General features: G+C 39.7%; 1 protein-coding gene across 3 annotated transcripts in view; it reads left to right on the top strand.

Annotated features, from left to right (window-relative positions):
* LOC137757685 (centriole and centriolar satellite protein OFD1-like) overlaps positions 1–17253 on the top strand; it is a 61985-nt gene that overhangs the window by 447 nt on the left and 44285 nt on the right. For all 3 annotated transcript variants that reach the window (XM_068534299.1, XM_068534298.1, XM_068534300.1), the window contains exons 2-8: positions 63–161; positions 4401–4601; positions 6614–6682; positions 6770–6800; positions 14549–14656; positions 16511–16647; positions 16976–17149. In XM_068534299.1, coding sequence (XP_068390400.1) covers positions 69–161; positions 4401–4601; positions 6614–6682; positions 6770–6800; positions 14549–14656; positions 16511–16647; positions 16976–17149 — 813 coding nt within the window. In that variant the 5' untranslated portion in view covers positions 63–68. The remainder of the gene's footprint in view (positions 1–62; positions 162–4400; positions 4602–6613; positions 6683–6769; positions 6801–14548; positions 14657–16510; positions 16648–16975; positions 17150–17253) is intronic.

Raw genomic sequence — 17253 nt, 5'->3', positions numbered from 1 at the left:
CGTCTTCAGAAATTCACGTCCCCTTTGCCCGCCAGGTAACCCGTAACCGTTTTCTCTTCTAGGCCACCATGCTCCCCACATCTGACGTGTTGAGTCAAGATGAACTGCGCAAAAAGCTGTACCAGACGTTTAAGGATCGGGGTATACTGGACTCACTGAAGGTATCACTTTTAGGCATAGCTGTTACATAAATTTTACAGGTGTAACCTGTAACAGGTAGTCCACATGTAAATACATCCATGTGTTGGGCTTTAAAAATAGCATGATACACAGATCGTATTGGTGAATTACACTGCTCTGTTCCTGTGTAACTCTTAAATCGTAAAACAAACACATTTTAGTAAGGTTAGGTTTGTTTTAAAAATTTGGTTTACAGGTACCTGAGTTAGTAAGTGGTTTTGTAATACTCATATTTGAATAGAGGATACTGTCATCATATAGAAAACATGAAGGGACTGCTTACTGTAGAAAAGTTGGGGTAATGAGAAATTTCTTTTTTAAAGTATACTGAAGGGTATAAATACTTGAGCAGCAAATATTTCTTAGTACACTTCATGTATGAATTAACAGCAAGGAGTAGGATTAGCTCAAATGTGTTTTCATTACAATATACATTTCAAAATACCATTTTACACTTAAAATGGGAAATTAAGGACAATTTTTTCTTGTCTCCATTGTTTTTGTAACTTAAAAATACTGTAGACTCATGTGAAAAATACTAAAAACTCATCTGAAATATAGAAAAGCATACAAGAGAAGTCATCTCTAATACAAGTACTAATTGGCATAATGTTGTATGTATTTGTGTATCTTCTTTACTATTATATGGTGAGCATTTTCCTGTGTCCTTAAATGTGTCTTGAAATTCTCATTTTCATTGGCACCAGGCTCATCTTTGGATCTTTGGACATATGGGTAATTTATGCAGCATTCCCCTATTACTGAATATTTAGGTTGTACCCAGGTTTACACATTCCTTCAGTGGCATCTCTCACTTTTTGCCTAGGATAGATGAAGTGGTATTAATGAATCAAAGGGCATGAACATTTGTAAGGTTCTTGGTGTACACGTCTTGTTTTAGAAAGGTTGTAATAAAACTGACCCTTGAACAACACGGGTTTGAACTGCTCAGGTCCACTTATATGTGGACTTTTTTCAATAAATACCTACTATAATACTACACTGTTTGTGGTTGGTTGAATCTGCCGATGCAATACAGGGGATATGGAGGGGGCTCCTAACCCCTGGTGGTTTGAGGGTCAACTTCAGTTTGTATTCCACCAGCAGTTTGAGAATGCACGTCTCTCTCCAATAGTATGATCATGACATGTTTTAAACCAATCTAAGACTGAGAAACTCTATTATTTTAACATTCTTTCTTTTGTTTATCAGTGAGGTTTCATATATTTTCTGACCATGTGTATGTTTTCCATGGATTGGTGGTTCATGTTCCCCTTGCCCGTTTTTTTCCCCTAGGGTGTGGGTGTTTTCTTATTGATACGAGTTCTTTTAATGGAAACTTAATCTTTTTTCCCATTTTTGTGGCAATACTATCTGTCTTCAATTTTAATTTGGCTCTAAAAATACTGAAGTTACATTTTTATGTGGTCAAGTCTCTTGTTTACTTTTTTTGTGCTGATTATTCTCAGTCATTTTCCACTGAGAATGAATATTCACTTTTCTTAAGTTTTTAAAAAGGCTCTTTTTTACGGTTAATTCCTTAACCCACCTGAAATTAGTTGTAGTATATCACGCATTAGTCCACTTTCTTAGGCGGAATGGTTCTTGCGTCTGGGCATGGTGTTCTCTTACTGTCCTTTGGGTTTGGTTTGGTAAGGTTTTACTTCATGTCTGTAGTCCAGTTGATAATGACCTATCATTATCCATTTTGAGCTATCCTTGTTAGGCTTTGGTATCAGGATTATGCTAGCCTTGTTCACTTGACAGCTGCAGCCTATCCTAAGGAGAAATACTGTTTCTTGTTTGCAGCTGGCCATTCAGTTTGTTATTCTAGCGTGATCAATGGCAGGGGGGATTTTGGCAGGGCAGATTTTTACTTTCTCAGTCTGAGCTAATTTACTTTCTCAGTTTAATGACCTGAGTGAGTTCTAATTTTTACAATTCATTGAAGTTTTGAGTGACCTAGTTCACTTTCTCTTTGGGTGTTTGGAAAGAATTTGTATTTATGATTAAGTACAGAGTCATATGGGTGTCTGGTAAATGAAGTTTATGAAAAATCTTCTTTTTCCTTATTTTGAGTCTACTCTTGTCAATTGCTGAGAGATGTGCTGAGGGTTCCGGGTCCCTAAGTCTTGTCTCTCCTACTTACCCCACCCCCCCCCCAAAATAATTGGCCTTCTTTCTTTCTTTTTTTTCTTTCTTTTTTTTTTTGAGCAGAGAAAGGTTTATTGCAGGGCCAAGCAAGGATAACAGGTGGCTCATGCTCAAACCCGAACTCCCCTATGGTTTTTTGGGGAGAAGTTTTCATAGGCACAATTTGGGGTGAGGGCTCTGTCCTTACTTCTGTCTTAGGGACGTTGCAAGCTTTAATGCTGAATAGATTTCCCTCTTTGCACTGGCTGCTGGAAAGCCCCCAGCCAGTTTTTGGATTCCTTCCAGCAAGTGCTAGATGGCATGCTTTTTGGGTGTGTCAAGATGGAAATTCATCTGTAATGTCATTCCACTGTTTGCTACTCTTCCTTTTACCCTGCTTAAATCCCTCATTTAATTCTTAGCCATTTCAGTACTTGTTTGCAAGACACCCTAAATCCTTGTGTTAATTAAGCTGAATCTAAGTATATTTCTTCTTTACTATGTTACAAATTTAATTAAACCACTAAATTTTACTGGTGGAGGAGGCTTTAGTTTTCTCTTTTCAGTTACTTAACTGTATCAGATGAGGCAAAGCATATATATTCTGTTTAGTGTAAATGTGTTTTTTACTATAGGATTTTATTTTATTTTTATTTTTATTTTTGAATTTTCTAATCTTAGTTTTTTATACAGCAGGTTCTTATTAATCATCTATTTTATACATATCAGTGTATCCATGTCAATCCCAGTCTCCTAATTCATCCCACCACCACCCCACCCCCTGGCCACTTTCCCACCTTGGTGTCCATATGTTTTTTCTCTATATCTGTGTCTATTTCTGCCCTGCAAACCGGTTCATCTGTATCATTTTTCTAAGTTCCACATATATGCATTAATATACAGTGTTTGTTTTTCTCTTTCTGACTTGCTTCACTCTGTATGACAGTCTCTAGATACATCACATCTCTACAAATGACCCAATTTCGTTCCTTTTTATGCCTGCGTAATATTCCATTGTATATATGTACCACATCTTCTTTATCCATTCATCTGTTGATGGGCATTTAAGTTGCTTCCATGACCTGGCTATTGTAAATAGTGCTGCAATGAACATTGGGGTGCATGTGTCTTTTTTGAATTATGGTTTTCTCTGGGTATATGCCCAGTACTATAGGATTTTAGATACACGTATAAGTTCTGTTCTATACTATTAATATAGAACTATATATAGAACTAATATATTCTCTTTAGCTAAAGGATAGAAGAAAGAGATGTAATGAGAACTTCATTTGTTTCTTGTTTGTATTCTACTAATAACAATTCCTTAGATGTTATTTACTGCTGAACCCCATGAATCTAGGCAGTGTACTCTTAAGTTCTGCCCAATTGTATGTTTCAGATTATGTGAAAAATAAATTAGAACAAATATCCAGCAGTCTGATTAGGGGATTTTTTAAAAACCAAAGTGAATAATAACACTGGTGTTATAACTTTGAGAAAATTAGCCACCTTGAGCCTAAATTTCCTCATTTATAAAATACGGGAAAATTATTATATTTCATAATGTCTAGAATTGTAAATAGTCCACGTGAAAGTGAATCTTAATAAGCCTTTTTTGGGTTTACTGATTTTTCTCTTGTGTATACTATTTCCGTTTTGGGAACCTAATTTTATTTTGATCAATATACTTGAATATATTTAACCCAGTATTATTTTCGTATCCTCCAACAATTTGCAGAGAGGTGAGGAAGTAGCAAAGTTTTCTCCTGTATTTGGTACCCCAATGAAAAGTTGCTGAACTGGGCTCATAGGGAAGCGAAGTTAGTCTCACCACGTTCTGGCTCACCACCAGCTCACTTGGAAGCTGGTGAAAGCAAGCTACTCTTTCTAGAACCCACTGGGCTGCTTGTCTCACAGGGTAAGACAGAGTGTCCAGGGGAAGGTTCCTAACTTGGGGCCATGGATTTAGAACCATTCTGGAAACAAAAGGAAGGATTCTAATTCATGTGACAAGTCTGTGTCCCGCCAGTGGAAAAAATGCTGCTGAAATTTTTTTTCCCTCTTGTTTCATTTTGTATTTGATCTAGACACAACTCCGAAACCAGCTAATTCACGAGCTGATGCAGCCTGTGCTGAGTGGCGAAGTGCAGTCCCTCTCCCTCTCAGTGGAAGGGAGCTCCCTCTTAATACGCGCTTCCAACTCTCTAGTGGCAGATCACTTACAGAGATGCGGCTACGAATGTGCGCTTTCTGTCTTCTTTCCCGAAAGTGGTTTGGCAAAAGAAAAGGTAACACCTTTGCTTCTCTGTCTCTGAATTTTCTGTTCACAGCTTCTCCCTCAGGTAATAGCTAAGTGCTCCTTGGCTAGCTGGGTCCCTTTCTTGTTTATCTTTGAAATTACATCATGTATTTGTTATAATGTGACAAAGGAGTATGAAATCTGACATTGTTACCAATTCCTTGGTATCTTGATTTGTCTTTATAAAATTGTGACGTTTTGGAGCTAGAAGTGATCTGACACTCCATGTGGTCTGAGGACGCAAAACTGCCATTTATGTTGAATGTCTGTTGTGAGGCTGGCACTGCTGGTCTCTCTGCAGGTGGTACATGTATTACAGATGAGGATCCAGAGTCTGGAGAGGTGGGGTGATTTGCTCAAGGTCACATGATTGGTAAGTCACAATGCAGGGCAGTAAATCTAGATCTACAGTGTGCCGTCTTCAGTATGCTACAGTCTCTTCAGATATTTGTCGTCTTTGTGATGACATAAGAGAAGTGAGGGATAAGTAACTTTTGAAAACCTGTGGAGTTCTTAAATATTAGAACACCTTTTACCACTTTCCTAATGATTGTCACTATCTTTCCACCAACCACTGAACATACTAGTCATGCTTGGTTAGTTTAAAGGCAGATATGGCACACTTTCCCTATTTTCCTTAATAGACTTAATTTTTTAGAGCAGTTTAGCTTCACAGCGAAAATGAGCAGAAAGGGAGGTTGCCCTTCCGCTCCTTAACCCCACACGTGCAAGCCTCCCCAGCTATCAGCCTTTGTATGTGCGGTCAACCTGCATTGGCACACCATTATCACCTGAAGTCCATAGTTTACATTAGGGTTGACTCCTGGGGCTGTCCCTATGTTTTTACTCTTTATCTTGGCCATAATTGTCCACAAGTGTGGTATTCAGCTGTTTTAACAGAACAGCAGTGTTATTATTGGAAAAACTTAAAATTTAAATATGCTGTATTAATTCATTAACAATCAAATTTTACCAGCATTCGAAATTCTTTGACTTTCTTCTATCTGACTTTCTAATTACATTTCACAATTTTGCTTCTAGAATGAATAATGTGTCAATTATATGGTTATAGCAGTGATTATCTAGTTCACACACTTAAAGGTTTCTATACTCTAAAATACTGTGCAGAATATTCTTTAATGGAAAACTAATTGTACATTGTATCAATGTTCTGAGGGTAGACACAGCATGTATTTCTATAGTATGTATTGTTTACTAAGAATACTCAAACTCTGACCACATGTATATCTAAAATAGTGTTAAACATTTTGTAGTTGTAAAGATAGTACAAACTTAGTTTATTTACATTTTGAAGAAATAGTAATTTAAAAATGTCATTGCAACTGTAAGACCCTGGAATGCACTCATATATTCACTGGTGCCTCAGATGTTTGAGTGTTTCTTATCTGTAAAGCATTAACCATTTCTGTTATTTCAGTTAGGCACATCATTTTTGATGTGAATTATTTGGAGGTTAATTACGTGATCAAGAGAAAAATTTTATCCTTTTTTGACTGCAGTGTTTATTGTAACTTAATATAGGAAAGGTTACGGGGCTTCCCTGGTGGCACAGTGGTTGAGAATCTGCCTGCCAATGCAGGGGACATGGGTTTGAGCCCTGGTGTGGGAAGATCCCACATGCCTCAGAGCGACTAGGCCCGTGAGCCACAACTATGGAGCCTGCGCGTCTGGAGCCTGTGCTCCGCAACAAGAGAGGCCGCGAAAGTGAGAGGCCCGCGCACCGCAATGAAGAGTGGCCCCCGCTCGCCGCAACCGGAGAAAGCCCTCGCATAGAAACGAAGACCCAACACAGCCATACATACATACATACATAAATAAATAAATAAAATTTTAAAAAAAAGAAAGCTTATGTGTTACATTATTAGCATAGTTATAATCTTATTTAGTCTGAATCATGATTTTTAGTCTTAAATTGGGATGTTTCTGAATATATCACTTACACATTGATGTTAAAATCTGTGTACTTTTTTTCTTTTTAAGGTATTTACTATGCAGGATCTATTACAACTCATTAAAATCAACCCTGAATCCAGTCTCTACAAATCACTGGTAGGATTGTTTCATTTTTATAACCTACTTTGGTTTGTTAATAGTAACTGAATAGTTGAATAAAGGTAAAATATTTTCTTTTAACAGATTTCAGGATTTGATAAAGAAAACCAAAAAGGTAGGAGCCTTCATCTTTGTAGAGAATAGGAACATTTTTGTTATGTATTGTTTTGTATAAAAGTATGAAACTAATAATTTTCAGGTGGAAGAATTGAATCCTTTGACTTTTTTCCTTTCTGGCAATACCTTTTTAAATAGAACGATTCATCTGTTTTACAGATGTGGATCCTTTCCCCCAAGTTTTAACCTCTTAAAATCACTATTACTCAAATGAGAAAACTGGAGACAGCATCAAGAGCCCTACAAACGGATTGAAAGCTGGTCTTTGTAGAGATACCCACTTTTTGGAACATTTCCAAAACAAAAACAAATAACGTTTAGGCCACTATCTTTGTATCCTAGATATGCTGTTAAGTACAATATATCGAGTATTGCATTAATATTGGCTTAAAGAATGAAATATCTGTTCAGTAATGTGCTTTTTTTTTATTGTTTATATAGGCCTGATAAATTGCTTTAATTTTGGCCTTGATAATAACCTTCAAAGAGTCCGTAACTACTCTGAGATAATAGAAAATGTATATATTGATCTCTGCCCCCAGTTCCTGGCACACAGCTCCCAAAATCCTTGTAATTTCCTAAGTGATAAGAACACAAGAAGCATATCTTGTTCTAGTATTGGTCTTTGACCTCCATTCTTGACACAGGTCTCCTGAAACCCTTGTAATTTCCTGGGTGATAGGAGTGTCTTGTGTTCGAATGAGCCAACACTACTTGGGTCCCTGGATGGCTCCTGGATGAGGCTGGTCACTGGAAAGACCAAGCCATGATTAGAAACTTGAGATTTTCAGCTTTGCTCCCCATTCTGTTGAAGGGAGGAGGACTGAAAATGAATAATCGATCATTTTTGTGAATAATCGATCATGAATGTGTGATGAAGCCTCCATAAATCCCAAAAGTATGGGGTTCGGAGAGCTTCCAGGTTGGTGAACACATTGAGGTGCTAGGAGATTGGCACACCTGGAGAGGGCATAGAAGCTCCGGGCTCCTTCCCAGATGTACCTCACCCTGTGTATCTCTTCTGTTTAGCTGTTCAACTGTATCCTTTATCATATCCCTTTTTTTAATATATAAATTTATTTATTTATTTTTGGCTGTGTTGGGTCTTCGCTGCCGTGTGCGGACTTTCTCTAGTTGCGGTGAGCGGGGCCTACTCTTCGTTGCGGTGCGCAGGCTTCTCGTTGTGGTGGCTTCTCATTGCGGACCACGGGCTCTAGGCACGTGGGCTTCAGGTTGCGGCACGCGGGCTCAGTAGTTGCCGCTCATAGGCTCTAGAGCGGAGGCTCAGTAGTTGTGGCACACGGGCTTAGTTGCTCCGCAGCATGTGGGATCTTCCCGGACCAGGGCTGGAACCCATGTCCCCTGCATTGGCAGGCGGATTCTCAACCACTGCGCCACCAGGGAAGCCCCCTATCATATCCTTTAATAAACTGGTAAACGTAAGAAAGTGTTTCCCTGAGTTTTGTGAGCTGTTCTGGTACGTTAATGAAGACCACGGAGGAGGTTGTGGGAACCCCTGTGTATAGCCAGTTGCTCAGAAGCACAGGTGACAGCCTGGCATGTGACTGGCATCTGAAGGATGTATAGGTATGGTGGCCAGAGGTGGTCAGTGTGGGACTGAGGCCCTTAACCCACGGGGTCGAATGCTGCCTCCAGGTGGACAGTGTCAGAATTGAGTTCAAGTGTGGGCCACCCATCTGGTGTCGCGGAGAACGGCTTGATGTGAGGGAAAAGCCCCACACACTGGGTCACCGGGAGAGTCGGGAGTAAGTGTTGTGAAGTGTTCTGTGTAAAAGTCAAGGGGCCCACAGGGAAGGGAGAGATGGGAGGGAAGAGGTGGGTTTTTCCCTACACAGAAGAAGGGAGGCTGAGGTTTTTTCCCTTTACAACTGCTGTGGGTGACAGGCCACAGGCTGGACTTGATGATGGACTTGGTAGTATGAACATAAGCTGGTAACTTGCCTGTAACGCATAGTTGTTATTTAGATCTTTTCCAAAAAATCCGTAACATCATGTAATGGCCTTTTTGTGTTAGTGTGCTCCTTGATTTTGTCTGTTGCCGGCATTGCTACCCTCCCTGCTGGGACATTAATTCAGGCCTTGCCATTTGGCGAACACTTGAGTACCTACTTTCTGCCAGTCATTATTCTGTGACTTAACTGCCTGCTCTCCCGGGAGTAATGTTAGCAGAGGATAAGTAAATTGGATCAAAAGACATTCTGTTTTTATTTTACTGTATTGTTGAAGTATAGTTGATCTACAATGTTGTTAATTTCTGCTGTACAGCTAAGTGATTCCATTATACATACATGTACATTCTTTTTCATATTCTTTTCCATTATGGTTTATCACAGGATATTGGATATAGTTCCCTGTGCTCTATAGTAGGACCTTGTTGTTTATCCATCCTATGTATAATATTTGGATCACAAGACATTCTAGGTCACCTGCAAAGTAGGTCATCCTTACTGAAGTTGAGGATGGTAGGTGATCCTAGGTTGTAGATTCTGTGGCCGTGCTGTTTAGTGTAACTCTGTGATGGGAATGTCTTTATGTGTGTTGGCCGATACGGTAGCCATTAGCCACATGGGGCTGTTGAGCATTTGAAATGTGGCTAGTGTGACTGAGGAACTGAGATTTTAATTTAAGTAGCTACACGTGACTAGTGGCCGTCACATTGGACAGCACAGTTCTAAGTAAATAGCTGCTGTCTGTAGTGTAACTATTTGAGAAAGGAATTTAGGGCTTGAAGGGATATTAAGAAATAATCCATTTATTTATAGGTATTTATACTATTAAATATAGCTTTTCACCTTTAAGCACTCTTTAAATCTTTCTACTTCAGAAAGACATCTGGCTAACATCTCTTACCAGCTTTACCCAGTATCCTAGTAAAATTTCTGAAACTCAAAAACTGAGTTGCAGACATGTCATGCATCCTAATGACATAATTTGGATAGCATTCTTGGCTAACAGTAAAGCAGCTACTGTTAAAATGAAATGATTTAAAAATTGGTGGCTCCCCATTAAGAGATTGAGACCATCAGAAAACATGTAAGAAGATGCTTTGTACCTAACTGTTGTGTATTCCCTGACAGAGATCTTTGGTCTTATCTTACTGTGCCTGTACTTTGAGGGTGCTGATCTGTTGAATGGTTACAGTACTTTTCCCCTAGATTCCACTCACACATCCTTCCCACCCCTCATTTTTCCTTTCAAAGATAATGACACCCAGAAAATAGCTGGCCAGAGAATTTGGACACTGGCTCTTTTCTTTCTGGACGTTAAAATCATTGCCTGTGATTGGCAAAAGAATACATAGGTAGATAGATAGATAGATCAGTGGGACAGAATAGAGAGCCCAGAAATAGGTCTATACAAACATAGTCAACTAGCCTTTAACACAGGCAATTCAATGGAGGAAATACAGTCTTTTCAGCAAGTGGTGCTGGAACAGTTGGACATTCATATGCACAGATATGAACCTGGACACAGACCTTACACAAAAATTAACTGAAAACGAATCATATATCTAAATGTAAAACACAAAAATATAAAACTTCTGGAAGAAAACATAGAAAATCTTTGTGACCTGCTGTTTGGCTATGAAATATAATGCCAAAAGCATGATACATGAAAGAAAATATAGACCAGTTAGACTTTATTAAAATTTAAAAACGTCTATTCTATGTAAGAGTGAAAAGGCAAATTACAGACTGGGAGAGGGTATTGGCGAAAGACATCCAGTAAAGGACTTGCATCAAAAATACACAAAGAACTCTGAAAACTCAACACTAAAGAGACAAGTCAGTTAAAATATGGGCAAAGGATCTGAACAGATAGCTCCCCAAAGAAGATATACAGTTGGCAAATAAGCATATGAAAAGATGCTGCACGTTATTTGTTAGAGACATGCAAATTAAAACAAAAATGAGGGAACATGGCCAAAATCCAGCACACCTTCAGCACTAAATGCTGGTAAGGATGTGGAGCAATAGGAACTGTCCCTCATTGCTAGTGGGAATACTAAATGCCACCTGGGGAGATAGTTTGGTGGTGTTTTTTTTTTTTAATTATTTATTTTTGGCTGCATTGGGTCTTTGTTGCTGTGTGCGGGCCCTCTCTAGTCGTGGCGAGCAGGGGCCACTCTTCGTTGCGGTGCACTGGCTTCTCATTGTGGTGGCTTCTCTTGTTGTGGAGTACGGGCTCTAGGCGTGCAGGCTTCAGCAGTTGCGGCACGCAGGCTCAGTAGTTGTGGCTCTCGGGCTTCGTTGCTCCGCGGCATGTGGGATCCTCCCAGACCAGGGCTCGAACCTATTTTCCCCTGCATTGGCGGGCGGATTCTTAACCACTGCGCCACCAGGGAAGCCCAGTTTGGTGGTTTCTTACAAAACTAAACATAGTCTTACTCTACAATCCAACAGTCATTGTTTTAGGTATTTACCCAAGTGACTTGAAAACTTAAGTCCACACAGACACCTGCACGTGAATGTTTGTAGCAACTTTATTCATAATTGCCAGAAATTGGGAACAACCAAGATGTTATTTGGTAGCTGAATGGATAAACAAGCTGTGGTACTTCCAGACAGGGAAATACTATTCACCTAAGAGGAATGAGCTACCAAGCCATGCAAAGAGATAAATGAATCACAAATGTGTATTGTTAATGTAAGAAGCCTGTCTGAAAAGGCTACGTGCTATATGATTCCATTTATGTGACATTCTGGAAAAGGCAAAGCTATAGTGATAGTAAACACATCAGTGGTTGCTAGGGATTTGGAGGGAAGGGGTAGGAGGTTGAAGAGGTGAAGCACAGGATTTTTTTTAGGTTGGTGAAAGTATTCTTACGATACCTGTAATGGTACGATATAGACATTTGCCTAAAACCTGTAGAACTGTACAAAGAACAAGCCTTCATGTATGCAAATTTAGGAGGTCAGGTGATCTCAGGATGGAATGCGGACTGTGACAAAACAATCTAACTGTAGTAACGTCACTGCAGGGGGTGGGGAAAAATATGCTGAGCTATCTGACGTTGGAAAGAATGACGACTAAGACGAAAGGCAGAAGGAACTGTACATAGGCTATGTATTCAAGGTGAGAGTTATTTCTCATGGGAGTGCTGGCTAACAATTGGGAAACCATGATACACGTGTGCTGGAATTGAACAATTAAGTAAGTGGATAGAAGATGGCGGGAGCCAGGTGTTCACTGCTGGAGTGGGAATTTACAGGTAAACAAGGGGAGGAGGCTAGGATGATCCATGTGGTAATGGCTTCGTTGGAGACATTAGTATGAACTCACGTTTAGCTTAATATAGATACAGGTGATACACAGAGATATTTATAGGTATGTTTGTGTACACAGGTTAGTGTACATTCGTATTTCCTTGCTGTCTAGGCTGAGGGGCTGGAAGCAGTGACACCCCAGTTGCAGTGAGCACACCTCGAGCCCAGTTTGCAGTACTAAGATTCGGTTTCTAATACCATTCCATAATAATAGGAACCAGGGCTCCGTGGAGCAGCGGTTGATTCCAGGAGTGGAGCAGAGACTGTACAAGGTGAGCCTGGAGCCCCTTTCAGTGCAGCACCTAAGGAAGTGCTTAAGACAAAAACCCACGGTGAAAGTGCTCCCAGAGGCCAAAGCTGGAACAATTGGAGCAACAAAATAAAAGAGCGGGTTTTATCAGTGAGTTGTAGAATTACACATGAATTATAATTACCAAGGTATGAAACAGGAGTCCATACGGATATAAATAAATGACTGGATAGAGGAGGAGACTAGACGTTTCCTTCTTGGGTGGGAGTGTGGAGGGGAGAGAGGGGAAGTGGAACTATTTAGGGGTCTGCGGAAAGCACTACAGAACTGGAAAAAGGCACCAGCGTTAGAAATGCTGAGGTGGAAGAACACACCGCCAAAGATGACCTCCTGCAGGATCTTGAAGATTTCTGCCAAACGTTGACCTTTGTCCATAGAGGGAGCCAAGATCTGGCCTCAGCATGACAGCACGAAGGGATGAGGTGAGAACAGGCTGATAGGAAAGGGTCAGAAGAAGAGGGTGGATGAGACAGAAGAGTTTCAAGGCAATGAGTATGAAAGAACAGAGTTTATATCTGCAGTAGGGGAAGTAAAAGAGAGTATATTGTATGATATCACTTATATGTGGAATCTAAAATATGACACAAAGGAACCTATGTATGAAACAGACTCACAGACATAGGGAACAGACTTGTGGTTACCACGGGGGAGAGGGGATGGGAGAGGGATGGAGTGGGAGGCTGGGGTGAGCAGATGTGAGCTATTATATATGGAGTGGATAAACAACAAGGCCCTACTGTAGAGCACAGGGAACTATGTTCAGTATCCTATGATAAACCATAAAGGAAAAGAAAATTTTAAAAAGTGTATATATGTATAACTGAATCACTTTGCTGTACAGCAGGAATTAACACATTGTCAATCAACTATACTTCGATTTAAGAAAACAGTATATTGTAATGTCTTCAGTAGAAAAGGAAAATAAGCCCTTAACTTGGCTGATGCGGAAGTCCATTCATCTGTTCCAAGAAAGTGAAAACTTCTAAAATTTATACTCATGACTTAAAAAAAAAAAAAAAAAGTTTCAGCGAATTTCCTGGCGGTCCAGTGGTTAGGACTTTGTGCTTCCACTCCCAGGGGCCTGGGTTTGATCCCTGGTCGGGGAACTAAGATCTCACAAGCTGCACGGCGTGGTCAAAAAGAAAAAAAATTTTTGAACTATTCAGAAGGGTATGAAGTGAAAGAAGAGTAGGAATTTCTTTTCATATTCTCTAATTTCACTTTCTGCTGATAACTAGAACGAAGAGTGTCTTGGTTATCCTACCAGAATTTAGTTCACAGGTGTCAAAGTCTGTATGTAATTAAAACATATACTCATACATGGGATCATATCATAGATACTGTTGTGCAATTTGCTTTCTTTATCCACCAATATATCTTTCTCTAGCCGTGTACTTGGACTAGTTATTTTTTAGAATGTATTTAATTAACCCCCGTTGATGGAGATTTTATTGTTTCATCGCTTGGTTTTTGCCATTAGAAACATGTGGCGTGTGGTGCTACACCCTTTTGGGAAAGTATAGCTGTGTGAATTCAGAGAGGTGGAATGGCTAGGTGAAAGGGCACTTGCATTTTGAATATCCATAAACACGGACAAATTTCCCTCCCAAGTGAAAGAGCACGCCTGCTTCCCCGCTCCCTTGCTGACATTTAGAGTGCTAAGATTAAAACTTTGGTAATACGCTTATCGGGAAAATACAGTCTTTCTGTCGTAGTATTAATTTGCATTTATTTATAATTTTGTTCATGTTTATTCAACATTGAAAATTTTTTTCTGTGAACTTTGTCCATGTCTTGCCCTATTTTTCCATTTTCTTACTGATTTGTAAAAACTCTTTTATATTTATGAAAATTAGTCCTCTGTCTCTGTATTATGCCAAATAGTTGTTTCCAGTGTATCCTTTGTCTTTTGACTTTGCTATTTCATGCCACATATAAGTTCTTAATTTGCATGTTTGATGAATATTTCTCCTTATTGCTTGTAGGTTTCTGTATCATGCTTGGAAACGCCTTTCCTCAAATTATTCTTAAAAGATACATGATGTAAAAAAGATAATGTTATAAAACCAAGATTGCATAAACAGTGATTGAGCAACAGTTGAATGAAAGAAAGTTGTGAAACGAAACTATACACGTTGTGTCTTTTAGGTTTTCTCATGCAGTTTCTGAAAGAATTGGCAGAATATCATCAGGCTAAAGAGAGTTGCAGTATGGGAACTCAGACAACTTCAACATTTCCCGTCAAAGACTCCCTTGGTAATTATGGTCTTCCATAATTTCACTTCTTCTGTTTTCTCTTTTGAATGAAGGAGATGACCTGATGTACCGTATTATGTATTCGTTGCTTGACTGGGAGGGATGCAGGCTGCTGGCGGCAGGGGCGCTCATTTTTTCCGGGATCACTGCTGGGAGGGACCAGGAACTGCTCTCCAGGGCTGCTCCTCCCTTCATGACTGCCAAGGCTACGCTTTCCAGATCTCGTGGGGATCCAAAGGCCCACTTCCTTATCTGTTGGGTTGAACCCCTCTTGACTGGGAGGTTCTTCCCTGTGTCTCATCTAACTTTATAGCCACTAAACTGAGAAGATCTTAGATTACTTGCATTGCAGAGAACTAGAGAAGTCAGTGGGCCATCCCTTCATTTTATAAGTTGAGAAAACTGAGGTCACCAGAGGAAGAGCAACTTGGCAATGCCAAGTCTGGGTCAGAACTGATAATAGAGTCCAAGTTTTCTGGTCCGTGATCCAGAGCTTTTCTGCTGTGCAGGCTTTCTGTAATACCATCCTGCCCTTGAGTTGTGTGCTCAGGAGAGAAGGGAAACAGCTGGCTAATAGGATATGGTTAATCGATTTCTTGGCCCTTCCTTACTCTTAAACTGCACTAGTGCCTTTAACTTGTAAAAAGATAAGTTCATAACTTGTAAAGACCGTATTGTATGACTACGCCTTTCATTTATTTAGGTGTAGGTTTTATTCCATTAGAAACATAGAACATGCTTATTCTACAGCAGTTCTGTTCAATAATATGAGCCACATGTGTAATAAATTTTCTAGTAGCCAAAGTAGAAAAGGTAAGAAGAAACAGGTGAAATTTGTTTTGGTAATATATTTTATATAACTTAGTATGTCTAAAATATTATTCCAACATGAAATCAGTATGAAAAATATTAATGAGATATTTTACGTTTATTTTTTTGTACTCAGTCCTTGATATCTGGTGTGTCTTTTACACTTAGAGTACATCTCATTTTGAACTGGTCACATTCCATGTACTCAGTATGGCTAAATGTGGCTAGTGGCCTGCATTGGACAGTCCAGAGCATTTGGAAAATCCAGAAAAGTAGATGGAAAGTTTTGTCGACCAGAGACATACCTGCCAATATTTTAATTTGCTTCTGCCAGCCTTTTCTTCCTATGCCTGCTTTTTGATGGTATTGGTGTTACACATGATTGAGATTGTACGTGAGGGCCAGGTTTGCAGTGTGCTATGTGGTTGGTTTCAAATCCACAGTTGGTTTGAGGGCTGCAGGTCTGCTGGAAAGAGTGACAGACTGCGAGGCAATCATAGACCTGGCTTTAGCCCCACTGATGCCAGTATAGAGTTGCTTCGCCGTCTGAACATCACTTCAACTGTATGGGTGTCTGTTTCCTCTTCTGTGGAGAGGAGGAGTTGAGACACATGATCTTTGATTCATCTTAAGGTCAGTGTTTGAAAGTGAGTCAGCTTTAACCAAAGTCCAATGAAGAGCTCTCTCCCATGGCATTTAGACACTGGAAAGAGATGCCAGTGTTTTCTGACTTGAACTGTACTTTTTGTTTTCTTTTCCCCTGACATTTTATGATGAGGATTCTCAAACATTCAGGAAAGTTGGCACAGTTTTACAGCACACACGTGTACACCTCACGTCTGCCATGAAATTTGCGTTACGCTTGCTTGACCACTTACCTGTCCGTCCATTAAGCTCTCTCACGTTTCTGATGCATTACCAAGTAAATTGCAGACATCCTTGCACTTTCCCTTAATTGCACTCTTTGTGTTTGAACAGAGCTCTGGCCTCTTGCTCACCTGCCCACGTTTCTCTAACCTCCTTTCCTGTGTTGTTTTTTGATAGCTGAGAAGCTTCAGCTTATTGACGATGAGTTTGCAGGTGCTTACCCTCAGCATCCAAAGTTAGAATCTTTAGAAATCAAGTTAAACGAATATAAGAGAGAAATTGAACAGCAGCTACGGGCAGAAATGAGTCAAAAGGTAAGACTTATCTTGTTATTACCAAGAGTGATGTTTTCACTTGTCTTTTAATGTCTTCATCTTAGGTATGTGGGGAAATAACTAGAATCTTTACTAATGAATGTGATACTATACTGCTGTGCATGTTATTTCTCTTTCCAGATGATGTCATTTCTTTATGACTTTTGAATGCACCCTATAAGTACAGTGAATGAGACGAAACATAAAGACAAATTAAGACTAAATATATTTAGGCAGCATTAATGTTAAACCCGACAGTGAAGAGAGAATGTTACTGTTTCTTTAGTGTAGTTATTGGCATTTACAGTTATTTGTCATCAATTGGCAGCTGAAGTATTTGAAAGATACTGAAATAGCGAAAATTAAAACAGAAGAGAAAAGAAAGTGTGAGAAGGAATTCGCCGAGTTGCGGAACGAATTTGAGAGAGCTTGTGAAGCAAAATCTGAAGCCCTGATTTCTCGGGAAAAGATGACCCTTAACAGAATTCAAAAGCACCAGGAGGTAATATTCCAAAATCATTTACCGGGTGGCTGTTTCCGGGCCATTTCCCAAGTAGGGACTGGGGTCAAGAGCGCACGTAGAAGCATGGGGCTTGGAAAGGATGT

The sequence above is a fragment of the Eschrichtius robustus genome, assembly GCF_028021215.1.
Source record: "Eschrichtius robustus isolate mEscRob2 chromosome Y unlocalized genomic scaffold, mEscRob2.pri SUPER_Y_unloc_3, whole genome shotgun sequence".
NCBI lineage: Eukaryota > Metazoa > Chordata > Mammalia > Artiodactyla > Eschrichtiidae > Eschrichtius > Eschrichtius robustus.
Note: the sequence above shows the minus strand (reverse complement) of the source record. Positions and strands in the feature narration are given on the sequence as shown.